The 25,669-nt window shown below is 42.4% G+C and overlaps 2 protein-coding genes across 4 annotated transcripts; both read left to right on the top strand.

Moving 5' to 3' along the window:
- The first annotated feature begins 8,140 nt into the window (after positions 1-8,140).
- On the top strand, positions 8,141-12,519 carry LOC111954091 (tripartite motif-containing protein 16-like). Its single transcript, XM_023973583.3, has one exon. The coding sequence runs from the start codon at positions 9,966-9,968 to the stop codon at positions 11,709-11,711; it is 1,746 nt and encodes a 581-aa protein (XP_023829351.1). The 5' UTR covers positions 8,141-9,965; the 3' UTR covers positions 11,712-12,519.
- A 2,220-nt stretch (positions 12,520-14,739) lies between these two features.
- Positions 14,740-25,000, top strand: LOC111954092 (eukaryotic translation initiation factor 5). Of its 3 annotated transcripts, none has more exons than XM_023973585.2 (12): positions 14,740-14,834; positions 15,110-15,340; positions 17,293-17,572; positions 18,410-18,491; positions 19,215-19,387; positions 21,278-21,389; positions 22,059-22,174; positions 22,656-22,817; positions 23,447-23,608; positions 23,812-23,976; positions 24,206-24,343; positions 24,659-25,000. In XM_023973585.2, the coding sequence occupies exons 3-12, from the start codon at positions 17,501-17,503 to the stop codon at positions 24,755-24,757; spliced, it is 1,281 nt and encodes a 426-aa protein (XP_023829353.1). In that variant the 5' UTR covers positions 14,740-14,834; positions 15,110-15,340; positions 17,293-17,500; the 3' UTR covers positions 24,758-25,000. The 3 variants fall into 3 exon arrangements, with proteins under 3 accessions (XP_023829353.1, XP_023829355.1, XP_023829354.1); XM_023973587.2 differs by having other exon boundaries at positions 15,110-15,303; XM_023973586.3 differs by having other exon boundaries at positions 14,781-14,863.
- The last annotated feature ends 669 nt before the right edge of the window (positions 25,001-25,669 follow it).

A 25,669-nucleotide genomic window follows, 5' to 3' on the forward strand; every position in this document is an offset into this window, starting at 1 on the left:
GATGCAATAATAAATAGATATGCCGATAGTGGACAACCTTGTTTTACTCCTCTAGATAGTTTAAAACTTTCTGAGATGTAGCCATTATTTACTATTTTACACCTAAGGTTACTATACATAATTTTAACCCATTTTATAAGAGATTCCCAAAATTGAAATATTCTAGGCATTTATTGTAACGGCTTTCTTCCTGGGATGAAGGAGAGGACCAAAATGCAGCGCAGTTAGTGTTCAACATGTTTAATTTAACGAACTGTGAACACTTACAACAATACAAAACAACAAACGTGAAAACCGAGACAGTCCTATCTGGTGCAGAACACAAACACAGAGACAGGAAACAACCACCCACCATCCCCAACACAAAACAAGCCACCTATATATGATTCTCAATCAGGGACAACGATTGACAGCTGCCTCTGATTGAGAACCATATTAGGCTGGACACAGAAACAGACGAACTAGACACACAACATAGAATTCCCACCCAGCTCACGTCCTGACCAACACTAAACAAGCAAAACACATAAGAACTCTGGTCAGACGTTACATTTATATATAAACTCCAGTCGTACTTATCAAAAGCCTTTTCAAAATCAGCTATGAAAACCAGGCCTGGTGTCCCCGAATTTCATAGTGTTCTATTGTTTCCAGTACTTGCCTTATATTATCTCCATGATCGTCCATGTAAAAAACCTGTCTGATTAGGATGAATAATATCTGAGACAACTTTTTTTATTCTATGCACCAAGCATTTTGCTAGGATTTTTGCATCACAACACTGAAGTGTAAGAGGTCTCCAATTTTTTAAATGGACTGGATCTTTATATATACCACTTGGGTCCTGTTTCAGTAATAATGATATCAGACCTTCTTGTTGCGTGTCTGATAATCTACCATTTATATAGGAGTGGTTAAAACAAGCTAATAATGGTCCTTTGAGTATATCAAAAAAAGTTTTGTATACTTCCACTGGTATGCCATCCAGCCCTGGAGTTTTCCCATCCTTAAAGGCCCCAATTGCATCAAGCAGTTCCTCCTCTGTAATTTGGCCTTCACATGAGTCTCTGTACAGATGTTAATTTTACATTATTAATAGGAAAAAAATCCATACAATTAGTTTCAGTTAGTGGAGCCTGAAACGAAAACATATTCTTAAAGTACTTTACTTCCTCTTTCAAAATATCATTTTGGTGAATCATGCGTGACTCCATCATTTGTAACAAGTTTTAATACATTTTTTTTGGTAGCATTTCTATATTGAAGATTTAAAAAGAATTTGGTGCATTTTTCCCCATATTCCATCCAGTTCGCTTTATTTTTATAATATATTACACTGGATCTTTCTTGAATAAGTTCCTCCATTTCTTTTTGTTTTCCTCTAACTTATTCTGTGCCTCTATGGTACCGTTTTATTGCTATCTAACTGTACTGTTAGTCCTTCAATTTCCTTTGTTAATATGGTCTCTTTTGATCTAAATTGCTTTTGTTTTATAGATGAGTACTGAATTGCATGGCCTCTAAAGGCACACTTAAGTGTGTCCCATACAATAAGGGATCTGCTGTACCTATGTTATGTCTGAAAAAGTCAGTTATAAAATCTTCTGTCCTAGTTCTAAACAATTTATCATCTAGTAGACTTGATTAAATTTCCAATATCCTCGCCCACGTGGAAATTCTGTAAGAGAAATATATATGCCAATTATGTGATGATCCGACCGCATTCTGTCCCCTATCAACACTTTTTAAACATGTGGTGCCAGAGAGAATGGTATAAGAAAGTAGTCAAGACGACTAGCTTGATTAAGCCTCCGCCATGTATATCTCACTAAGTCAGGGTATTTAAGTCTCCATATATCCACTAATTCCAATATATCCATGACATTCATGATTTCCTTAAGTGCCTGAGGGTGATAGTTTGTAGTGTGATTTCCTTTCCGGTCCATAGAGGTTTTAGAGTATTAAAATCTCCCACTATAATAATAGAGTCTAGTGTTGCTTGTAGAGTTGATAAATTCTATATATATTTTCAAAGAAGCTTGGATCATCATTATTCGGACCGTATAGGTTAATAAGCCATATCTGTTTATTGTCCAATAACATATTTAAAATAATCCATCTACCTTGAGGATCTGTTTGGACAATTTGCACATTTGGATCAAAAATTATTGTTAATTAAAACCATCACCCCTTTTGGATTTCTTTGCCCATGGGAGAAATATATTTTGCCTCCCCAGTTCTTTTTCCACAAAACTTCAACTGTTGAATGGGTTTCCTGTAAACAATAGATATTATAATCCTTCTCTTTAGCCAGGTAAATACTGATCGTCTTTTCTTATTATCTGCTAAGCCATTACAATTGTAACTGGCTATACTTATTTCACCACTTACCATAATGAGACACACCTTTCAATTCTTTTTATCAAAATATATTTTTGTAAACGTACTATTAAAAAGTAATAATGATTGAGTGTCTATATAGTTGTACCATGATATTTGCATTTCTACTAAGTAAACCTCCAATTGGTCCCTACTATTCCACCCGCTAAAAGCCCTCACCTCATCCCAATGCCCGGCAGACCACCTTCGACCCCTGTATCCCATAGCCCTGAACGACTGGGATCCATTCTTTGAAAAGAGCACACAGTGCCATTTACCGAATTGAAGTAGATCAATTGCCATATGCATTTCCATTGCCCTCACCTCGATTTGTATTATATATAGCTGTGGATCATCCTCTATTGTCCCTAACATCTTTTACTTCTTCCTTCGCAACAGTTGTGGGATACACACATACACCCACACACACTCAGCCCTTACCCCCACACAACCATAAGCTCATTTCTCAACAATTGCACCATCCAGAGCCCAACTCAAGATGGGTCATATTTACAAATGCACTCGCAGCTGCATGAGAAGGCCTGCAAGACCGCTCAAAAAATGAGCAAAAATTGAGAGATTTATTTACCATTGTCACATCCTAGATGATGGAGGTCAAATGTACACCTTATTCCTGAAACACCCACAATACGGCCACCCGTCATGACCATGTCCCCACGCGTTCGTACCTCTGCCCTCTCTGCCCGAAGCGGTGTACACGTTCAAGTTGGATTTTGTCGATAACTTCGCGTGGAATCTGAAGCGCTGTAAGGAGGAACTCTCTAACTATAGATTCAGGAACTTCTTCTTTTTCTTGGATACCTGTAAGTACCAAATTCTCTCTCATGGATCTAGTTTGTATGTCCAGTAAGGCTTCCTTCAGAACGGTGTTCTCCTTTTTAATTTCATTCATTTCGGTTTCAATCTTATTGACTGTCCCTTTTAGCTGTGTGTTTCCTTCTCCAATGTCGCAGCTTTTTCATCACTCATCTCTAGGCTTGCCTTCAACTCTTTTATATCCTTACTAACTAATTCAAGTATACCCAGTTTGTCATTTATTGATTTTAACAGATCGGTTTCGACCTTTACCATTCCCGGTGGTGAGAATATTAAATCATCAGTGTCTGTAGAAGAGTCACGTTTTCGTTTTGGAATCGGTTCCCTGTCTTACTCTCAGTCATGTTTGGTTGTTGCCTGTTTTCGTAATATTTGTCGATAAATGTCTCTAGGTTAGGATTTGTTTTGTGTTATTATCCAGATTGAAGGTTATCACTCACAGATTATGTAGTGCTAATATTTTAGTCTAATTTAGCAGATATTTCGAATATTATGTTTTATCTTGAGGGTGTTCTACATAACTTCCTTCAGTCCGCCATTACCCCCCAGGGCAATTTAACTTATCCAAGAAGCTGCTCCAAGKTGCTGCCGGCGAAGAAAAGGTATTCGGAGTGGACTTCTAGTCCATATCAGGAGGCGGGCACACCATCAACCGCTTCCGAGTATATTACTCGCTAATGTTCATTCTCTGGACAGTAAAGTGGACGAGCTCAGAGCGAGGATCTCTTTCCAACGAGGCATCAGGGACTGTAACATACTCTGTTTCACAGATTCATGGCTCTCTCGGGATATACTGTCCCCGTCCATACAGCCAGCTGGGTTCTCAGTTCATCGCGCAGACTGGAATWAAGAAGTCTCCGGGAAGAAGAAAGGCGGGGGTGTATGCTTCATGATTAACCACTCATGGTAGGATTGTGATAACATACAGAAACTCAAGTCCTTTTGTTCACCCGACCTAGAATACCTCACAATCAAATGCCGACCGTATTACCTCCCAAGAAAATGAACTTTGGTTATAGTCACAGACATTTATATTCCCCCTCAAGCCGATACCACAACAGCCCACTAGACTTTATGCAAACTGGAAACGACATATCCTGAGGCCGCATTTATTGTAGCTGMGGATTTTAACAAAGCAAATTTGAGGAAAATGCAACCGAAGTACTGTTCTCGCTTAGGAAAAACACTAGATCACTGCTACTCGCCTTTTCGAAATGCCTACAAGACCCTTCCCCACCCTCCCTTCGGCAATTCAGATCACAACTCCATTTTGCTCCTCCCTTCCTGTAGGCAGGAACTCAAACAGAAAGTACCCATGCTAAGGTCTATTCAACACTGGTCTGACCAATCGGAATCCATGCTTCAAGATTGTTTTGATCACGCAGACTGGGATATGTTCCAGATAGCTTCTGAGAATAAAATTTACGCTTACATGGACACGGTGAATGAGTTAATCAGGAAGTGTATAGGGGATGTTGTTCCCATGGTGACTAAAACCTTCCCAAACCAGAAACCGTGGATAGATGTCAGAATTCACAAAAAATTGAAAGCTCACCCCAGCGCATTTAACCATGGAAAGGTGACTGGGAATATGGTTAAATASAAACAGTGTAGTTATTCCCTCCGTAAAGCAATCAAACGTAAAACGTCAGTACAGAGACAAAGTGGAGTCGCAATTCAACGGCTCAGACACGAGATGTATGTGGCAGGGTCTACAGACAATCACGGTTACAAAGGGAAAACCAACCACGTCGTGGACACCGACGTCTTGCTCCCAGACATGCTAAACACGTTCTCCCGCTTTGAGGATAACACAGTGCCACCGACGCGGCCCGTTCCCAAGGACTGTGGGCTCTCGTTCTCCATAGCCYACGTGAGTAAGACATTTAAGTGTGTTAACCCTCGTAAGGCTGCCTGCCCAGACGGCATCCATAGCCGCGTCCTCAGAGCATGCGCAGACCAGCTGGCTGGTTTACGGACATATTCAATCTCTCCCTATACCAGTCTGCTGTCCCCACTTGTTTCAAGATGTCCACCATTGTTCCTGTACCCAAGAAAGCAAAGGTAACTGAAGAAAATGACTATCGCCCCGTAGCACTCACTTCTGTCATCAAGAAGTGCTTTGAGAGGCGAGTCAAGGATCATATCACCTCTACCTTACCGACACCCTAGACCCACTTAAATTTGCTTACCGCCACAATAGATCCACAGACGATGCAATCGCACTGAAAACTACCCTATCCCATCTGGACAAGAGGAATACCTACGTCAGAATGCTGTTCATTGACTATAGCTCAGCCCTCAACACCATAGTACCCTCCAAGCACATCATTAAACTCGGGGCCCTGGGTCTAAACCCCGCCCTGTGCAACTGGGTCCAGGACTTCTTGACGGTCTGCCCCCAGGTTGTAAAGTTAGGAAACAACACCTCCACTTTGCTGATCCTCAACACATTGGCCCCACAAGGGTGCGTGCTCAGCCCCCTCCTTGTACCCCCTGTTCACCCATGACTGTGTGGCCACGCACGCCTCCAACTCAATCATCAAGTTTGCAGACGACACAACAGTAATAGGCCTGATTACCAACAATGACYAGACAGCCTACAGGGAGGAGGTGAGGGTCCTGGCGGAGTTGTGCCAGGAAAATAACCTCTCTCTCAATTTCAACATAACGAAGGAGCTGATCGTGGACTTCAGGAAACAGTAGAGGGAGAAKACCCCTATCCACATCGATGGGACCGCAGTGGAGAAGGTGGAAAGCTTCAAGTTCCTCGGTGTACTAATCGCTGGCAATCTGAATTGGTCCACCAACACACAGTGTGCAACAGCAGCTCTTCAACCTCAGGAGGCTGAAGAAATTTGGCTTGGCACCTAAAACCCTCACATACTTTTACAGATGCACAATTGAGAGCATCCTGTCGGGCTGTATCACCGCCTGGTACGGCAACTGCACCCCCCCCCCCCAGACCGCAGGGCTCTCCAGATACAGCCCGACAGGTGGTGCAGTCTGCCCAACGCATCACCGGGGGGAAATACCTGCCTTCCAGGACACCTACATCACCCGATGTCAGAGGAAGGCCAAAAAGATCATCAAGGGCAACAACCACCGGAGCCACTGCCTGTTCACCCCGCTATCATCCAGAAGGTGAGGTCAGTACAGGTGCATCAAAGCTGGGACCGAGAGACTGAAAAACAGCTTCTATCTCAAGGCCATCAGATTGTTTAATAACCACCAGTACATTAGAGGCTGCTGCCTATATACATATACTTTAAATCACTGGCCACTTTAATAAATGGAACACTAGTCACTTTAATAATGTTTACATATTTTACATTACTCATCTCATATGTATATACTGTATTCTATTCTATTCTACTATATCTCAGTCTATGCCACTCTGACATTGCTCGTCCATATATTTATATATTCTTAATTCCATTCCTTTATTTAGATTTGTGTGTATTGGGTATATGTTGTGAAATTGGGAGATATTACTGCACTGTCGGAGCTAGAAACACAATCATTTCGCTACACCCGCAATAATATCTGCTAAACACGTGTATGTGACCAATAAGCTAAGGACCCTGGGACTAAACACCTCCCTCCGCAACTGGACCCTGTACTTCCTGACGGGCTGCCCCCAGGTGGTAAGGGTAGGTAACTAACACATCTGCCACGCTGATCCTCAACACAGGGGCCCCTCAAGGGTGCGTTCTCAGTCCCTTCCGGTACTCCCTGTTCACTCATGACTGCACGGCCAGGCACAACTCCAACACCAATAAGTTTGCCGATGACACAACAGTGGTAGGCCTGATCACCGACAACAACGAGACAGCCTATAGGGAGGTCAGAGACCTGTGCGTGTGGTGCCAGGACAACAACCTCTCCCTCAACTCTTTAAAGACAATTGAGATGATTGTGGGCTACAGGAAAAGGAGGACCGAGCACGCCCCCATTCTCATCGACGGGGCTGCAGTGGAGCAGGTTGAGAGCTTCAAGTTCCTTGGTATCCACATCACCAACAAACTAACATGGTCCAAGCACACCAAGACAMTCGTGAAGAGGGCATGACAAAACCTATTCCCCCTCAGGAGACTGAAAAGATTTGGCATGGGTCCTCAGATCCTCAAAAGGTTCTGCAGCTGCAACATCGAGAGCATCCTGGCGGGTTGCATCACTACCTGGTATGGCAACTGCTCGGCCTCCGACCACAAGGCACTACAGAGGGTAGTCCGTACAGCCCAGTACATCACAGGGGCCAAGCTTCCTGCCATCCAGGACCTCTATACCAGGCGGTGTCAGAGGAAGGCCCAAAAAATTGTCAAAGACTCCAGCCACCCTAGTCATAGGCTGTTCTCTCTACTACCGCATGGCAAGCAGTACCGGAGCGCCAAGTCTAGGTCCAAGAGGCTTCTAAACAGTTTCTACCCCCAAGCCATGAGACTCCTGAACATCTAATCAAATGGCTTCCCAGACTATGTACATTGCCCCCCCCCTTTTACACCACTGCTGCACTCTGTTGTTATCATCTATGCATAGTTAATAACTCTACCTACATGTACATATTACCTCAACTAACCGGTGCCCTGTACCGGTATCCCCCTGTATATAGTCTCGTTATTGTTATTTTACTGCTGCTCTTTAATTACGTGTTACTTTTATTTCTTATTCTTATCCATATTTTTTTTAACTGCATTATTGGTTAGGGGTTCGTAAGTAAGCATTTTACTGTAAGGTCTACACCTGTTGTATTCGACGCATGTGACTAATAACATTTTATTTTATTTGATTATATTTGATTGCGGAGAGAAGTGCGGAGAGAAGTTTTGCTTTGAGATAACTAGCTTGTATTATCAGATCAGACAAAAAAAGTGCCAGTTTCCNATTATCAGATCAGACAAAAAAAGTGCCAGTTTCCTCAGACACAGATTAGGCCTAGTCGTGCACTAAAAAACATGTTTAATGGAGATTCTCCTTTTAYAATAATGTTWAGTCCAGGACTAGAATRAATCTGTGTGGGAAACCGGCCTAAAGTATTTTATTTTGTATTCTTACTTAAAACGCTTGTATTCTTWTTTTTTTTTTATGGGTTGGGGTCAACTACTGTAGAATGATGAAACCCATCAAAATCAATGAAGGATGCTCCTTGGTTATGGAGCCAATGTCATAACATGTCATGAGTGTTCGAGAAAAAAATCGGACTAAGCTGTGATCAAATTGAAACTACATTTCGCTAGGGTTGAGAGTCACAGTCTGGCTTCACCCCCCCCCAGACCTTTGCAATCATATACATTTCTCCCTCCAAAGTGACTGATTACCATTAGATCATAATCCAACATTAGATTAACGTGGGACCAACATTTACAAACAGGTGCCAATGATCTGTTCTCACCGTGCCACACCTCAGGAAGAGGGCGGGGTTTCCAAAACTCTGACCTGTGGCTCACATTTTGGTTTTTGCCCTAGCACTACACAGCTGATTCAAATAACTCATTAAGCTTTGATTATTTGAATCAGCTGTGGTGTGCTAGGGCAAAAACAAAAATATGCACCCAGGTGGAGCCSCAGGACCGAGTTTGGGAAACCTTGATAATGGTCAAGCCAAAATGCCATAGTGACTTTGTATCACAACATTTCAATACATACCATTAGAATAATAGGAAACAGAGTACAGACCAATAGAAGCAATCTCCTTCCTCTGTGAAGTTGTTGGTKAARTCTGYGGATAAAACGTATTCGTCTACTTATTTGAGGAGAAAGGACTGGCAGAATTATTTACGTGATTTTTGTACAGCAATGCTGACATTTCCATTACCTCAGCTCAAGCGTTTCCAGACTAACCCTAATGAATAACAACATGTCAAATTTAGTATTTCTCTAAATGTTCATTAAAGGCTTTCTCTTGATAGATGGATTTAGCAACAGCAGAGGATGGATTGTGACAGATATGTATAGAAAATGACTATATGAAAAAGAAATGTCAAATTATAATTTCATTTACATTGCTTTGTTCAAAGGTGTTCTTAGTGAACAGATCATTCCGAGACACATTCATAAATTTCATATTTTAAACTCTGCTCCCCCCTAGTGGTTATAATTTGAAAAGGAGTAGGCTTATATTTTGAGTGTAATCATTTTGATTTCTTGTAAAATTATTCTACAAATAGCCTTRAATTCTATTGTGAACATGCCATGTTGACCAATAACWAAATCTATTTGCATAATGTTATTTGGGATGTTATAGTACGGTATTTTTTGTTGTTCTTTTGGAATTTATTGGAACTATGATAAAATGTCTATTGATTATAATGTTATAACATCCGAATGTCATCAAATTGTTTGCGGGGCTTTTATGTATACAAATACKWACTCTTTTCTATTTTTACCTATGACCTGTCACTGGCATTAAACAAAGCCTGTGTGTCCATGTATGCTGATGATTCAACCATATACGTGTCAGCAACCACAGCTAATGAAGTCGCTGAATCCCTTAAGAGTTGCTGTCTTTTTTGGAATGGGTGGCCAGTAATAAACTGGTCATAAACATCTCTGTATTTGATACAAATCATTCCCTAGGTTCTAGACCTCAGCTGAATCCCCAAGTCAGCTGAAAAGTAGCTTACATTCCAGGGACATTAATTGACTTAGGCCTGAGGCCTTGACTCAGCACCCTAACTAAGATGTACCGTATTTGCTTAAAATAATTAAAAAAWWATTCTGTTACCATAGATAAGAAGARGCAATTTTGAATGWATTATAAGGGGTGTGGAATTTTGTCTCTCCAATCAGAGCTAATCTCTTCTTGGCCTCTATCCAACACCACACCCTCTAGAGGTTCAGAGTGCACATGCTCACACACAGAACCAGGAAGTGAGTGTGGCAAAATGGCAGAAGCTATGGACTCGATCAGTTGTTCGATTTGTCTGGATACACAGAAGGATCCAGTGACTATTCCCTGTGGGCACAGCTACTGTATGGGCTGTATGAAGGGTTACTGGGATCAGGATAATCAGAAGGGTGTCTACAGCTGCCCACTGTGCAAGGAAAGCTTTATTCCTCGGCCAGTTCTGAAGAAAAACACTCTGCTGGCTGAATTAATGGAAAAACTTAAGGAAGGACTTGTAGTTTCTTCTCCAGCTCACTATTATGCTGGATCTGGAGATGTGGAGTGTGACTTCTGCACTGGGAGAAAACTCAAAGCCGTCATGTCCTGTCTGGGGTGTCTGGCCTCTTACTGTGAGACTCACCTRCAGCCTCACCATGAATCTCCTGCTTTCAAGAAGCACAAGCTGATCAAAGCCTCCACACAACTACAAGAGAAGATCTGCTCTCGTCATGACAAACTGTTAGAGGTTTACTGCCGCACCGATCAGCAGTTGATCTGTTATCAGTGTTTATTAGATGAACATAAAGGCCATGATACAGTCTCAGTTGCAGCAGAAAGGACTGAGAAACAAAGGCAGTTGGAGAACAAAAGGCAGAAATCTCAGCAGAGAATCCAGAAGAGAGAGAYGGAGATGCAGGAGGTAAGACAGTCTATGAAGTCACTCAAGCTCWCTGTTCAGGCAGCGATGGAGGACACTGAGAGGATCTTTACTGAGCTGATGCGCTCCATTGAACGAAGTTGCTCTGAGGTGAAGGAGCTGATCAGAGCCCAGGAGAAGATTGAAGTGATTCTGGCTGAAAAACTCATGGCGCAATTGAAGCAGGAGGTCGCTGAGTTGAGGAGGAGAGAKGCTGAATTTGAGCAGCTCTCAAACACAGAGGATAATATCCATTTCCTCCAGTGTTTCCAGTCTCTCTCTGTCCCTCCTCGATCTGAGACCGTCATCACCGTCAACCAATGCATCTCCTTTGAGGGTGTAAAGAAATTYCTCTCTGGGCTGAAAAAGCAACTAGAAGATCTATTTAAGAAGGAAATGACCAAGGTACCTGGACTGGATCAGCTTACATTGGATCCCAACACAGTACATAACCGTCTGTGTCTATCTGAGGGGAATAGAAAGGTGACATGGAGCTCTAGGTTCCAGTCCTATCCTGACCATCCAGACAGGTTTACCTCACACCCACAGGTGCTATGTAGCAAGGGTCTGTCTGGYGCCTGCTACTGGGAGGTTGAGTGGAGAGGGTTTGGGGTTTATATAGCTGTCTCATATAAAGGCATCAGCAGGAAATGCAGAGAGGAGTGTTTGTTTGGACAGAATGATCAATCCTGGTGTTTAATCTGCTCTSACTCGGGCTGTTCTTTCTACCACAATGATAAAAAGACTGCCATACGTGTCCCCTACTCCTCCAGAGTAGGAGTGTACCTAGACCACAAGGCAGGGACTCTGTCCTTTTACAACGTCTCTGATACAATGATCCTCCTCCACAGAGTCCAGACCAAATTCACAAAGCCCCTTTATCCTGGGCTTGGATTTCAGCATGGGATCAATTTTGGTTTTGGACCATCTGTTAAGATACTTTCATTGACACAGAAAGGAACTTTGATATGAATATATGTAGACATGATTACAGTAATTGCATACAGATGTAAGATCTTAATTTGAGCCCAGTTTGCTACACCAGGAAAAACCTGCAGCAACAGGAAATTTGAATTTTTATGTGGATTAAATAATGGAGATTTTTGTTCGGGTTGATCAATTTTTCGTAAGGGAAAATCAAGTCTGAAATTTGTAAATGGAAATTTCAAACTTCAGAAGCCTTTTTTAAACCTCAAGTACAATGCAAGTTAAATTGCCGCCATTGCAGGAAAGTTATCCTGCAACAGAGGGATCAAATTAAGATCCTACATATGTAATGATCTGAAAAAAATATATACTTTACAACTAGAAAGGTTAAATGTCCTAAAGAAAATGTGTGTGCTTGCTTCAGCCGTCTAAAAATATGTTTTTATGGAAGTGGGAGATGTGTTTAGATGTAGAATTTAAGATAAACAGAAACTGAAGCAGTGTAATAATAGCCTAGTATGGATAGGTCTGATTTCTTTAGTAGACTATATAAGTCAAATGTATGTAAGCTATGTTAGTAAAAGTATTTTTCATTTTAGTGAAAGAAGATGTTGTTGTTGTAGCTGGTAGACAATAGCATCTATGGTCCAAGGAGTAGATAAATATGATAAGATTTTAAGCTCGAACGTGGCCACTACGAACCAATTAATGTGCATAGAGGTGTGGCCTGACAAATGTATTCTTGTAAATCAGACAGATTTGACATGTAACTATATAGCTATCAGTTGGAAAGACTGACTTTCTTCATTGTTTTCAATCCATTAGCCAAATAAAATGTGTTTATTACTATTCACAGTTTGATTTTGTCATGTTAATTGAAATCTCATTTGATTGTCCCAGCTGTTCATCTTTTGAGTGTAGCTTTGCCTTCACACTCTTGAGTTTCCATTTTGGGTTGCAAGTCTATTTCTGACATGAGGTGAGGTGAAAGGTTAAACTGAGGTCACACCAATTCCAACCCTGAAGGGAGGATCTGATRGGCATAGAGTAGATGAACTGTAAGTCTGGCAGGTTTTAAAAGTAGTCAAGTCAGCTTTTTTCATAGAGCCAGTAGCAGCATGCAATCAAATGAATGACCCCAGTTTGCTTTTTAGTGAAGTTGCTGAACCCAACCACTGTGGATTGTGGAACAGTTTGAAATTTCAATGAAGCTCACATGATGGCACAGTGTGAATGCTTGACTTGGTGGAGTGTCCGCCGGACGATTCCGTCAACATGTTGTTGAACAGYCAATATTTTTGTTAAAGTGCACAATGGCATAACTGAGCACCACACTCAGTAAATTCATATTTTCAAAGTGAACCAGGTCCTGTCAACAAAGCTGTGGTGTGGACTGTGCCTGTGGGTATACTGTACCCTGAAAAGGAAGTAAGATGAATTGTAACTATGAAGCATAGCATATTATTCTTATATACACTACACTTGAGGGGGGCTATAATCTTAATTTGGTGGTCAGTAAGGGTTAAATGCTTAACTAGGTTGCCCCAGATTTCAGTGGTCAACAACAACTCCCCCCTCAGCCTCCACTCTCCACCCCCAACAATAATTCCACAGGTAATCCAGGAAGGTTGCCAGTGGCCCACTCTATTCATACCAGCATTCCACATGCTTTAGCAATCRGTCCCCTGGCCTCACACCCTGCCAGAGCTGTATTTGTTTTTTTACTACAGTGACTGAAAACACGTCCAGAGACTTCGGCCTGTATGCAGCCCTCTCTGTCCAGGCCAACTGAGCATTATACGTGCCACCACAAAGAGATGTATTGCAGTTTACATACAGTTTAAAAGAAGTAACTGAGCCACCGCGTAAGCACRCTCTCATATGTTATACTTTAACATGTGCATGCTCTCTCCTAGCTTCAAAGCAACCAAGAGAGTTTTTACAGTGTTTTTTTTTTACAGAGTTCAGCACAAGGTGCACTTAGGTGCATCAAAGCTAGTTCTCTACCAAAGTATTTCTGTAGGAATGAATGGTAATGTCTTTTTTTTGTATTCTATCAGAAAAAGGACATGCWTGATTTTCAGAAAAACATATTGGTCAAGCTCAGGCACTATAAACACATTTTGGGTGCATTTTCCAATTTGTTAGGTGCATAACCCTAAGAGGGTGGAACCTAACAGGGTGGACATTTTGAGCATAAATTAGCCATAGCTCTGAGTGAGCAAGACTGACCTAGTAAAACGGTGAACACTTGGAACAGGATTTTAACTTCTCTATCAAACATATTTTAACATCTAGATTTTTTATTGTATATATAATTTAGCCTAACAGGATGGACATTTATGAGTGGGACATACAGACTAACAACATGACAAATAGATACAACTGAGTGTTTATATGTATTTAGCTTAGCACCATAGCTTTCCCACCAAAGACATTATGACACTTCCTGAATGTGCTGTCATTGCAGCAAGAGGTTGTTTTCTTATTAAATGGAGAATTACAACAAGCTAACAAGGTGGAAAGGGATATCAGGGACACACAGAACATCTTAAATAAAAATAAAAAACACAATAATGATGAGAAAAAAACGTAATTTATGAAAMATACTTTAAATAGGACTAAAAACAATTAAGAAATATTTTTAAACTTTGATTATTTAATTGTATATTTATTGTGGAAGTTGATAAATAACACCTGGGGWCATGGCAAAAACGCCTACATCCAGTGACAAAAAGTGTTTAAAATGCATAAAATTCCTTTTCAGTATCCATATTTTGATGTTGTTAAGGTAAAGGACACCTGACATTATATGTAAAGCCTGTTGGAATCCACATTTTACCCTTAATAAGCACTGATATTTCCTGGAGACAGAAAAGCTACCGCATAATAGAAATGAACCTGTCCTCAAAATGTAGGGATCTCATCGAATTGAACAGTGTCCTCATTTTTCATTCATATTTTTTCCCCATAAATGTTACAGTCACGAGCTCGTGAGATTGCTTCTCAGCCAACAATGATTGGCACCAAAATAAACGAGTAAGAAGTTYCCATTTGCGTGACGTCATTCAAATGGGCGTAAGTAGTGACGGAGCTGGTGTAGATTGACAGCACGTTGACAGCTACATTACAGTGGCGTTGCAAGAACCTAGTGAGAACGTTCTGGAGGTGAGTCGAAGCAAGTTTGACGAGCAATGGTSACTAAGCTAAATGATCGTTTTATTTTTTATTATTCATGTTAATTATTCAGCAAATATTCAAGGGTAACAGAGCAGATCAACTTGTATTAAAAAAAAATTAGGCCAACACTATAACTAGGTTAGCTAGCGTTTCTGTGGCTTCCATATGTCATCATAGTCATTGGCTAATGTTAACTAGTTATTACTATAAGCTGACACCTGTCATACTGTACTGATTTGAGTGTCCCTTTTGGTTTATTCCAGATACCCCATTTTTGGGCGTCTCGAGTTTTCTCTGCGGGCTCTAGTACCCTCCACSGTAAGGTCGGACTGCTCTTTCGGCACTGTTGCAGTGCCGCTTGGTCTCCACAACCCTAACGTTACTGCTCATCCACACAACACTTTATTGCGTCTCTGGGCGACCAGCGGTGTGTTTATGTCTTTGTTTTGCGAAAACGGTGAGTACCCGGACGACAGGAGCGACGGATGGGAAAGGTATTTTTAACTCAATTATACTTTAATTACTGTGTGGCATTTCGTATTGCATTTATTTACAGCATGTTCGTATGGTGAATGCGCCTCCTAGGTGGACCAAGATGGCGCCTTTCTTCCCTCGCGTACTGTTCCTCTGAATGACGCACTCTGCAGCACATTGCTCAATCGAGGCCTGGCTTCTCAAACCCCATTTAGCCTGTTACATGTGCCATGATTAGTAGTGATAACGTTATAACGTTAGCTATATTGGCAATTTGATCTTTTCGTACCAATAGTGGAATTGACATGTTCGGTTTATATTGAAACCCACTGTAGTGCACGAGCTATACGTTATATGATTCATATGCCATATGTTTGAGTAATAGTTGTGTGCATTTTCCTATGGTTAGTGTTATAGTTAGCAAGCTGCAATGGCATAGCTAACCATATGATACTACTGTTTGTAGGCCAGTTTTTCCTTTCCAAGAAGATAAGAAAAATAAGCTATATTCGTASTTTTCATGTAAAAAAAAGAATGGCTACTTCAGTACTATCCAAAATGATGGGATATAACCTACGGCGGGCGATATGGCCTAAAAATCTACTCGTTTTTTTTTTTCAAACTTCAGGGCGATTCACAATGTATTTATTTCTCTAAATAAGCGTTGTACTATTAAACTTAATTACAAACAGTCAGCAATAGTCTAATGAATTCAGGGCTTGTGAAATTATACCATGGATAAATATAAGCCTTCCACATCAAGACTCACTAATTTAACTATTTTATCCAAAGTGTAACCAGTGATGGCAAAAAACAGATCTGGCATTCAAGTCTGTCTATTAAAATGCTTATTTTGTTAATTTAACTAGAACTAATGAATAACTTTTTGTACTGTGCACTTATATAACATGAGCACTGGTCTCATAAACACTCAGCACAAGCCTACATGCTAGTGAGTAGCCAGCTAATCTTTTATATTTCAAGATTAACCAAGTTGGATCTATTAGCTAGCTAACAAGGAAGAACTGTGGAATTGTTGTCAACGCTCCCTTCTGTCTCCAACTGTTTGAACAGCCTCTCCACTTTGTTCAGATGTTGAAATCAAGTGGCCTARATTTCTCAGAATAAGAAGTTGAAAGTTCCTTGTTTTTTTTTTAATGCTTATTGGACATCTTTTATAAATCACTGACTAGACTGCTAGAACAATGGTTTTGGGTTAAAATGCTGCTTAGTAGTATGTGGTACCACAATGCCAGGTGTGACAAACGGCATTTTCCAGAATCAATGTTCATTTTTTTGTAGTGTCTGCTCTGTGCYCTAATTGAAGAGTTGAGACACAATAAGAGTATTGTTAGAAGGAAGGTTAACTTCTCTTTTACAGTAAAATGTGTCCATTTTGACAAATCTTTATTTCTGTTTTTGTCTATGTTGGAGGTGGAAGTGATATATTTTTGTTGTGTTAGTGTGTGGAAGAAGATGCGACGCAAGAGGTTTCACTCGCTTGAAGTCTGTCCTAAATAAGCCCCAATGTGTTTCTATTGTCGCTTGCCTTTGGGACAATGACTCCAATTGTTAGGGRGGAGACATGAGCATCTCGTCATTATATARAGATCTCTGGTGTAAATGGGAAGGAGCAAAGGAGACGAGACCAAAAAGACAGGGAAACAAGCGGACCTGAACGCTCATATATAAAAATTATTCTTGCGATACAGACATTTGGAATATCGCGCAGAAACATGGTTGAATTAATTTGATATCACCCAGCCCTAATATGAGCAAATGCATTGGGTACGCCTTTTGGCAGGTGTTCACCACAGATAAGTGAACTTGGGCAAGGGTGGGAAGCCAATAGGGGATCATGTCTTGTACCAGTCTCACACAAGATAGCAGGGTACATTCATACTTTATACTAACAATCATTCTTTGCTGTGATGTCTTCCATCGATCAACAGTCTTCCCCCTTTCTTCTCAGAGCTGTTGCGCAGCTGTTGGAACCTGTGTGGGGTGAACTTAACCTACAAGCGCGGAGCTTGCAGCCTCATTGGCAAGACCTTTTTCATGTCCGAGCCCGAWCCCTCTTCCAGTTGTTTATGTCATCCCATCTTCGCCAGACAGAGGATACCAAAAATTTGCAGTCCAAGATCTTTCTATCATACTGATAAAGCCTGCGGCCAGCCATCATGTCCGTCAACGTCAACCGCAGCGTGTTGGATCAGTTCTACCGATACAAGATGCCCCGTATAATCGCCAAGGTGAGTACGGGGTCATAGTTGACTGAAGTCACTGTCATCCCTAATGGTTTGGAGGTCAGGATCTGKTTCTAGACCTGTGGTTAGGGGAAATGTCTACCTTGAACAGTTTAGTTATTCCCATGACGGTTTGGTCAGTGACCAGAGCACAACTAGTCCAGTGACCTAGGGATGTTCCCAATAGTCAAAGCTTCATTCCCTTGTTTCCCGCAATGAAATAAAGGAAATCAATATGGTGGAAACCTAACCAATCCATTTTAGTGCTCGAGGCAAGAGCATAAGGCCACACATAGCTTAACTGCGGGTTAACTTGTTCTTAAGACACAGGAGATGTTTCCTCTGAAAGACAGCATTTCAGGCTGCATCACATTCGGCCATGATTGGGYGTCCCGTAGGGTGACACTTAATTGGCCCAGCGTCGTCTGGGTTTGGCCAGTGTAGGCCGTCATTGTTAATAAGAATTTGTTCTTAAGTGACTTGCCTAGTTAAGTAAAACGGTTACATTTACAAAATGTTACTTAAATGTCCCCTCGCACGTGAGGAGCATCTTGATTGGTGGTGCAAGTTCAAAGGTATTTTACGCTGTTAGAATGTGATCCAGTTGGAAGGGGCGGCAGGTAGCCTAGTYGTTAGAGCGTTGATCTAGTAACCGGAAAGTTGCAAGATCGAATCCCTGAGCTGACAAGGTAAAAATATGTCGTTCTGCCTCTGAACAAGGCAGTTAACCCACTGTTCCTAGGCCATTGAAAATAAGAATTTGTTCTTAACTGACTTGCCTAGTTAAAGGTAAAATAAAAAAATGTCTTCAACAAACGTTGTTTCTCATGTCTCATCCTCCAGGTGGAAGGCAAGGGGAATGGTATAAAGACTGTTATAGTCAACATGACTGACGTTGCCAAGTCTCTGAATAGGCCTCCCACCTGTAAGTATAATCCCCACCACCTTTGTTCCCAGGGACACCTTCAGTAGCCAAATGTTGTCCAACTTTGCAGGTAGAAATGCCATGTGTAGAGGCATGTTTATTTATAACAGGCCATTTTCTATCTGAATGTTCCACAACATTGTCCTGCTGAACACACCCCAGCCTTTTGGGCACTGGTCTGACCCACTAGATTGACATCTATTTCACAAGGTTGTGAACAGTTTGGAATAGTTGTTGTAAATGCCTCTCTGTTCCCTCCATTGTGCCCAGTCATTTGTAACGATAGGTTAAAAGGGGACATCGCACTCCACATTTTAAAGTTTGTTGGATGTTTTTTTTGGATGTAGTCATGACATCAAGATGAGTCCACGTCCCACAATATGGTGTTCGATAGATTGGGCTATAGGCCTATGCATTAACACAAAATGAATGTGAAAGATGAGCACAGCAAATCTGGAAGTTATATGCTGCTTATCTTTTCCATTCATTTTGGYTTGTGGAATGTGGCCYGATCTACACAACTGATGTTGTGGAATGTGGACTCATTTTGACATGGCAATATGGTGGAACCCCTTTCATCTGTAGGAAAGAGTGAGGCTATGAACGTCAGCACAAAATACAATAAGCCAAGCTCTCCAACCTATGAGGAGGGAAGGTAAAGCTTTAATCTGATAATATTTGGACAAAGTAAACTGACATTTATTTCTTGTTCTCCCTGTCCAGATCCCACCAAGTTCTTTGGTTGTGAGTTGGGTGCCCAGACCCAGTTTGACGCCAAGAATGACCGCTTCATCGTTAACGGGTCGCACGAAGCGAACAAGCTGCAGGACATGCTGGACGGATTCATCCGCAAGTTTGTGCTGTGTCCCGAATGTGACAATCCTGAAACCGACCTGGTAAATAGTCCYGAAAGCTTTTCCATTTCCTCGCATTTGTCAGATCCTGGAAAAGAACTCATTGAAACTGACCGGCCCTCTGCTATCGAATGAAGGAAGGGGGGGTGGCACACCCGCCACTTCACTATCACTCCATTTTTAGCTTTTGACAGTACTCTTTTCCTAGATCCAACCAGGACCGACCGGCTCCCTTCCTTTTTGATACCAAATCTGTGGTTTTGCAGGTGCAGTGTGACATGCTGGAGCTTCCTTTTTGGTATTTGCATTGTTTTTTTATCCAAACAGCCTTGTCTGCTAGACTTGGTATCCTCTCTGCTGTGTTGTCCCAACAAGGAGGAGGGGTGAACTCGATGGTCCCACCACAACCCTCTGTGCTGTGTTGTCCCAACAAGGAGGGAGGGGTGAACTCGATGGTCCCACCACACGCCTCTGTGCTGTGTTTTTGCTGACAGGACAGGTTTCTATTGTAATTAGGTCAGCACTGTCACCGGTCTGCGCAGCCATGGGGGTTCTGTTCTGCAGCGAGGCATGTCTAGGCAGGGCCTGCATCACGTGTCGATGCACGGATGCTTTCCGAGAGAASTCCAGTGCTGTTACAGATGACCGGATGGAATGTGCACAGTGACTCATTCCACAGCTTTCAGTGGTTAACTGTGGCTGGTTGACACTGTTTCGTTGGCAGGGGTTCTTATGTCAGAGCTGAATAGAAATCCAATGTATTGATATGGAATTGTCAGGTTCTAAACCTTGCAATGAGGGGTATTGCTGTTTGATTGATGCATATCTCCTATAATATATTTAAATTGTCCGCATAGAGGATTAGCACAGAATTAGATTGACTAGTATAGCTTGTCTATGGATGGCCCTAATTTGATTGAAAATCAGTGTTTCTCCTTCAAAGCGGCGGTGCGTTTTTTTTTTTTCATCCCCTATTCCCCTGCACTGCAGCGATCCAGGCACTTCCTGGAGGTGTCACGTGATCTCCGTGGGGCTCAGGATGCTGCAGTCAGTCTGGTGCCTGCTGACACCTTACGTATCTGTGGAGGCGGCAAGGTGCTTGTTCATCAGGGTCTGAAACAATCCCAATGGATAGAATAGGTCAGTTGAACTTTGATTCACCTCGYAAACCTAGAAGTAAAATCTTGCGTCAGATGCTCGATTAGGTTCAGATGTTGAGAATAACGTGACTAGCGAAGTCTCCATCCCACTAAACCAATCATGAACTGACACAGGATCCGTGCAACATCTTTCCTGGCCACACTGGGCTTATTCATACGCCTGTCGCAGACTGGRCGTGTCCCTTTGGAATGGAGTGAATGCAGTCTATTCTAAGAACAGGAACGAACCGCTTGCATTATTCATTGGTTTTCTACAGTAGGCCTTGCCCTCAAGCACTATAGTAGAGGACAGTGTTTGCCGACCAAGACATCATACTGTATTACACTGTCTAGAACAATGTCGTTAACTGTCTGCTCAATTATCAAGTCCGAAAAAAAAATCTTGGTATATTTTGGGGTGGTTGCATAGACCTAGATTAAGACAAGACTCCATTGAGCTTCCTTTTTCTTTTTGTCCCAGGCCATGCTTGATCTAGGTCTGTGCAGCTGGCCCATAGAGCAAGGGTACTTGAGCACCATTCTTTTTCAGGGATGATATTAAACAGAATATTGGGTCATAAAGGTGTTAACAGCAAGAACACAATTAGCTWCTCAAACTGGCCATCCTGCGTTCGTTATGCACACATCTGCATATGTTTTGCTACCCAACTTCACAAGATTGCCATTTTTTCCCCCGTAGCTAATTGTTGCTTTGGCTACCGCTTAGGATATGAGACTTGAGCACTAATAAGGCCATACTGAAGATTGAATTCTTTCTCTCTCTGTCCCTCAGCACATCAACGCCAAGAAACAAACCATCGGGAACTCCTGCAAGGCCTGCGGCTACAGGGGTATGCTGGACACGCGACACAAGCTCTGCACGTTCATCCTCAGGAACCCACCAGGTGAGCCAGACGTGTTCCAATGCATCCTGACGGAAGCTACGATTCTTATTCACTCTTATTTAGTGCTTTCAGGAACACTGTTTTGTCAGACATGCATACTTTCCCAGCATTGCCATTCTGGAAATTCCATTCATTTAATTTGTTCTTTGAAAATCTGGGAATTTCAGAATGTACTGTACAGGGTTGTTCAGGCTGAGGCTTGTTCAATGTGGGCTTGGTTTAAAAACAATGCCAGACATGCTATGTCCTTCATTTTTAAAACCCATGTGAACACAGCCATTATTTTGCTACTAGACACAGGATTTGTTTGTCTGGTGGGTCACAAGTAACTTAGAGCACTAGATGAGTCATGTTGGGTGGTGTTTTGCTGCTGAAATCTTACGCAATGCACCTTTTTAAACYTGAGTCATCGTCATGAGTCAAAGATGAGCAGCAGTGATCATTGCGGTATCCTCAGAGGGCAGTGTCTGCTGTGGCACCTGTTCTCACAGCAGTTCTTGGCACTGTCTCAAGTCAGTGTTTTTTTTTTGTTGTTGAATTTATTACACTAAAGAACCATTCTTCTCCAGTCGGGTAAATGTCAGAAACACYAGGCATCAAGAAATGATTGCGAGTGTAATGTCAAGTTGTCTGTKATAACTTACCACCTCTTTCTCTCTCTGCACATAGAGGACACTGGGTCTGTCAAGAAGAAGGAGAAGAAAAGCAAGAAGAAGGACAAGGAGAACGGCTCCAGTGATGGAGAAGCCTCCAACCACAARGACATAGACGCCCCCGATGCTGTGGTGAGTACCAGCACTTCATCGCCCCAGTGGCCAGCCAGACCTCGGTCAAAAGCATCGGCAGGAACCTGAGGGGTGCTTGATTTACCTTGACCGACGTGACGGTTACCTTGACCTGGAGAAGTTTCAGTATCATCCTTCACACTTCTGAATGAACTGGATAGGTGAAAGCAGGGTCTAGGTAGAGCTATGTCTAGGTAGAGCTATGTCTAGGTAGAGCTATGTCTTAGGTAGCGCTATGTCTAGGTAGAGCTATGTCTAGGTAGAGCTATTTCTTTCTTACCCAGTTGTCTTTGATCCATGAAGGGTATTGAATGGACAGCTTTCTGGAATGAAACGCAACCAGTCTCCATTCTCCATTCTATCTCTTTGTTCTTGTTTCTCTGTAGCGTACAGCCTCATGGGAATAGTTTCCACTGTGTAGCGCTGACTGTCTTATTTTCAAAAGCACTTGTATAAATGAAATGTGATGGATTTGCTGTAGGACGGTGACGATGATGACCAGGACTGGGGGGAGGAGACGACAGAGGAGGCCCAGCAGCGTCGGATGGAGGAGATCAGCGCGCATGCTAAGAACCTCACCCTCAGCGAGGACCTGGAGAAACCCCTGGAGGAGAGGGTCAACCTCTTCTACAACTTTGTCAAGGTCAGACTCAGGAGGACCCTGTACAGAAACAACCCCATTTCTGTTTTACCTGGGCCCTGTCAACATACTCTGCCTTGCTTATTGCTCGCTTGCGTATTTGAGGACCCTGGGCCTTGCAATGGAAACAACCCCCACTGCCGTAGTTCAGATTTTCCTCTGCTCGCGTCATACCAATTCTACTTACTGCGGTCACAGTAGTGACCTTAGGCGTGTTACGAAGGTGACGGATGCCTTGCTCACCCAAGTCTTGTGTTCCACCTATAAACTGGAGACTATTCTCATCCCAAATACTTTTTGCTATGTCCAGGTATTATGGCCATTTTGTTTTGCCTGGGCCATGTCAACTACACAACGCACTGCTTTGCTTATTGCTCGCTTACATGAGTGAAAATAATTTATTGATGTATCCAAATGGGTTTGATAGACTCCACAAGGAAATACACATGCACTAAGTAGAGTGCAAATGCACTGTTACTGCCTTTGGACAGGTCTCTGTTGATTAAAAATAGATTTGACTCATCAGTTGTATAAGAATGAATAAAGAAAATGAGGGGGAAATGAAGAGGTCCACGTAACTGTTTGTGTGAGATGTCTCTGGGTGGCTCTCACCTCTATCACTCCCTCCACAGCAAAAGAAGGAGGACGGTGCCGTCGACTCCTCGGATAAAGAGATCCTTGCGGAGGCTGAGCGTCTGGACGTGAAGGACACGGCCCCGCTGATCCTGACAGAGCTGCTGATGGACGAGAACATCCGTGACCAGATCAAGAAGTACAAACGCCACTTCCTCAGAGTGAGTCCCACTTCGCTTTACTGTGTCCGTTTTGGCTCCTTATTCTCTTAGCTCTGTGCCGTAACCCAAACTGGTCATGACGGTCAGTGCTGTCACACTAATTGTTTTGCGTAACCTCAACAAAAATGATTGTGGCAATAGATTTTTGCTCAATCTCCAGTATTTTTCCTCAATCTCCAGTATTTTTCCTCTCTGGTGTCCAGTTTACCCACAACAACAAGAAGGCCCAGAAGTACCTCCTGGGGGGCTTTGAGTGTCTGGTGAAACTGCACCAGGCCCAGCTTCTGCCCCGCGTGCCCATCGTCCTCAAAGACCTGTACGACGCCGACCTGCTGGAGGAGGACGTCATCCTGGCCTGGGCTGAGAAGGTAACTGGGATGACCATCCGGGTTAAAGGGGGTAACTGAGAATAGGATGACACATTTTGTTATTCATTTAGGTCAGTGTCATTTGAGAGAATGTATTTTGTTAGACAAGCCTCATCCAAGATATTTTACATATTAAACCAATYTTTTTAAAGCCGGTAATCTACACTAGAACCTGAGACTTACAAGTAATCTCACATGCTACCTCTAACACATCAACCCTGTGTGTCAGGTGTCCAAGAAGTACGTGTCCAAAGAGCTGGCCAAAGAGATCCACGCCAAGGCTGCGCCCTTCGTCAAGTGGCTTAAGGAGGCGGAAGAGGAGAGCGAGGGCAGCGGCGCAGATGAGGAGGAAGATGATAACGTGGAGGTAATGACTTATTGCTACAGCTGATTTACCTGAAGACAGTCATTCCCCGTCATACACAAAGACATAGGTTTGAAATYCAAATGATCCCTGTCACAAGCGTTCAGCTCTCCATGGATCTATTCAGATAGAAAGGTGTAGAGCTGACACGATGCCCTACTCTGCATGGCAGKGCACTTGTCTTTTCTACTCAATACATTTCCATCTAACCGTTCTGTTTTATTGTGCATCCTGGTGAGAAATGAGTGGCGCTGGAGTGTTTTGATTTCACCCAATTAACATTTCCCTCAACCCCCCCCCCCCACGTCGCTTTCCCAGGTGGTCTACTCGCCCTCAGCCCGTGAGCTGAAAGTGGAGACTGTGACACCAGAGAAGCCCGCTGAGGAAGAGGACGACCTTGACATCGACGCCATCTAGAAACAAGACAAGRCTCCACCAACCAGTTTTGGAGCATCAATTTTGCATGCCCCCCCCCTCCCACTACCTTCCAGCTTTACCAGATGAATCTATTTACTTTGCACCTGTTTTATCAAGATCGCTAGATGGAGTGATGTTTCTATATGGGTGGAGAGTATTTTGTGGTTTATACTAGAGCACTAAATGCACTGCATTTGTTTTCTGTGTATTTTGCCTCCAATAAATTAAAGAATGTTTGCCGCATATAGATTGTCYTTTCTGAAGTTAAACAGTATGGTGTTGGCGTACTGAATTTAGGACCAAAGCTGACCATGAATTTGACTGGTGCCATTTCCTCTTCAAGGCCTGTAGTTATCACACCAATATGATGAGTATGGGCATAGTGGCATAAAATGGCTGCTACTGTAGCTTACAGTTCAGGTTATGATCTTGAGCTGTAAAGTCTCTAAACCGTCTTGGATATTCTTAGGCAATGTGAGAATGAAAATGGAACATAAATGACAATGGAACTAGGCTCTAAGGGGAGGTTTCATGGACACAGATTAATCCTAGACTAAATTGCACTTTTTATATTTTTAACTGAAATGGCATTTCTCAGACATGGTTTAAAATAGTCTTGGATTTGCCTAAATCTAGATTTAAGAAGTGATTTCCAGGAGGATGATAATCTAGATTTAAGAAGTGACAGTTTAAATAACCTGGCCAAAGGCAGGTTTAACTAGATTAATGGATGTTGACCTTGACGATGGACAAATTGATAACCTGGACTATTTCAATGATGACCAAAGAGAACCACCAAGACCAGACAGGAGCAACCCACAGATTTTTTTAGTACATTAATTTCTGTGACTACAAAGAAAATGGAGCTGACCATTGTTTTGCTCGAGCCAAGGCTTTCATCTGACTCTTAGC

The sequence above is a fragment of the Salvelinus sp. IW2-2015 genome, linkage group LG28 (assembly GCF_002910315.2).
Source record: "Salvelinus sp. IW2-2015 linkage group LG28, ASM291031v2, whole genome shotgun sequence".
NCBI lineage: Eukaryota > Metazoa > Chordata > Actinopteri > Salmoniformes > Salmonidae > Salvelinus > Salvelinus sp. IW2-2015.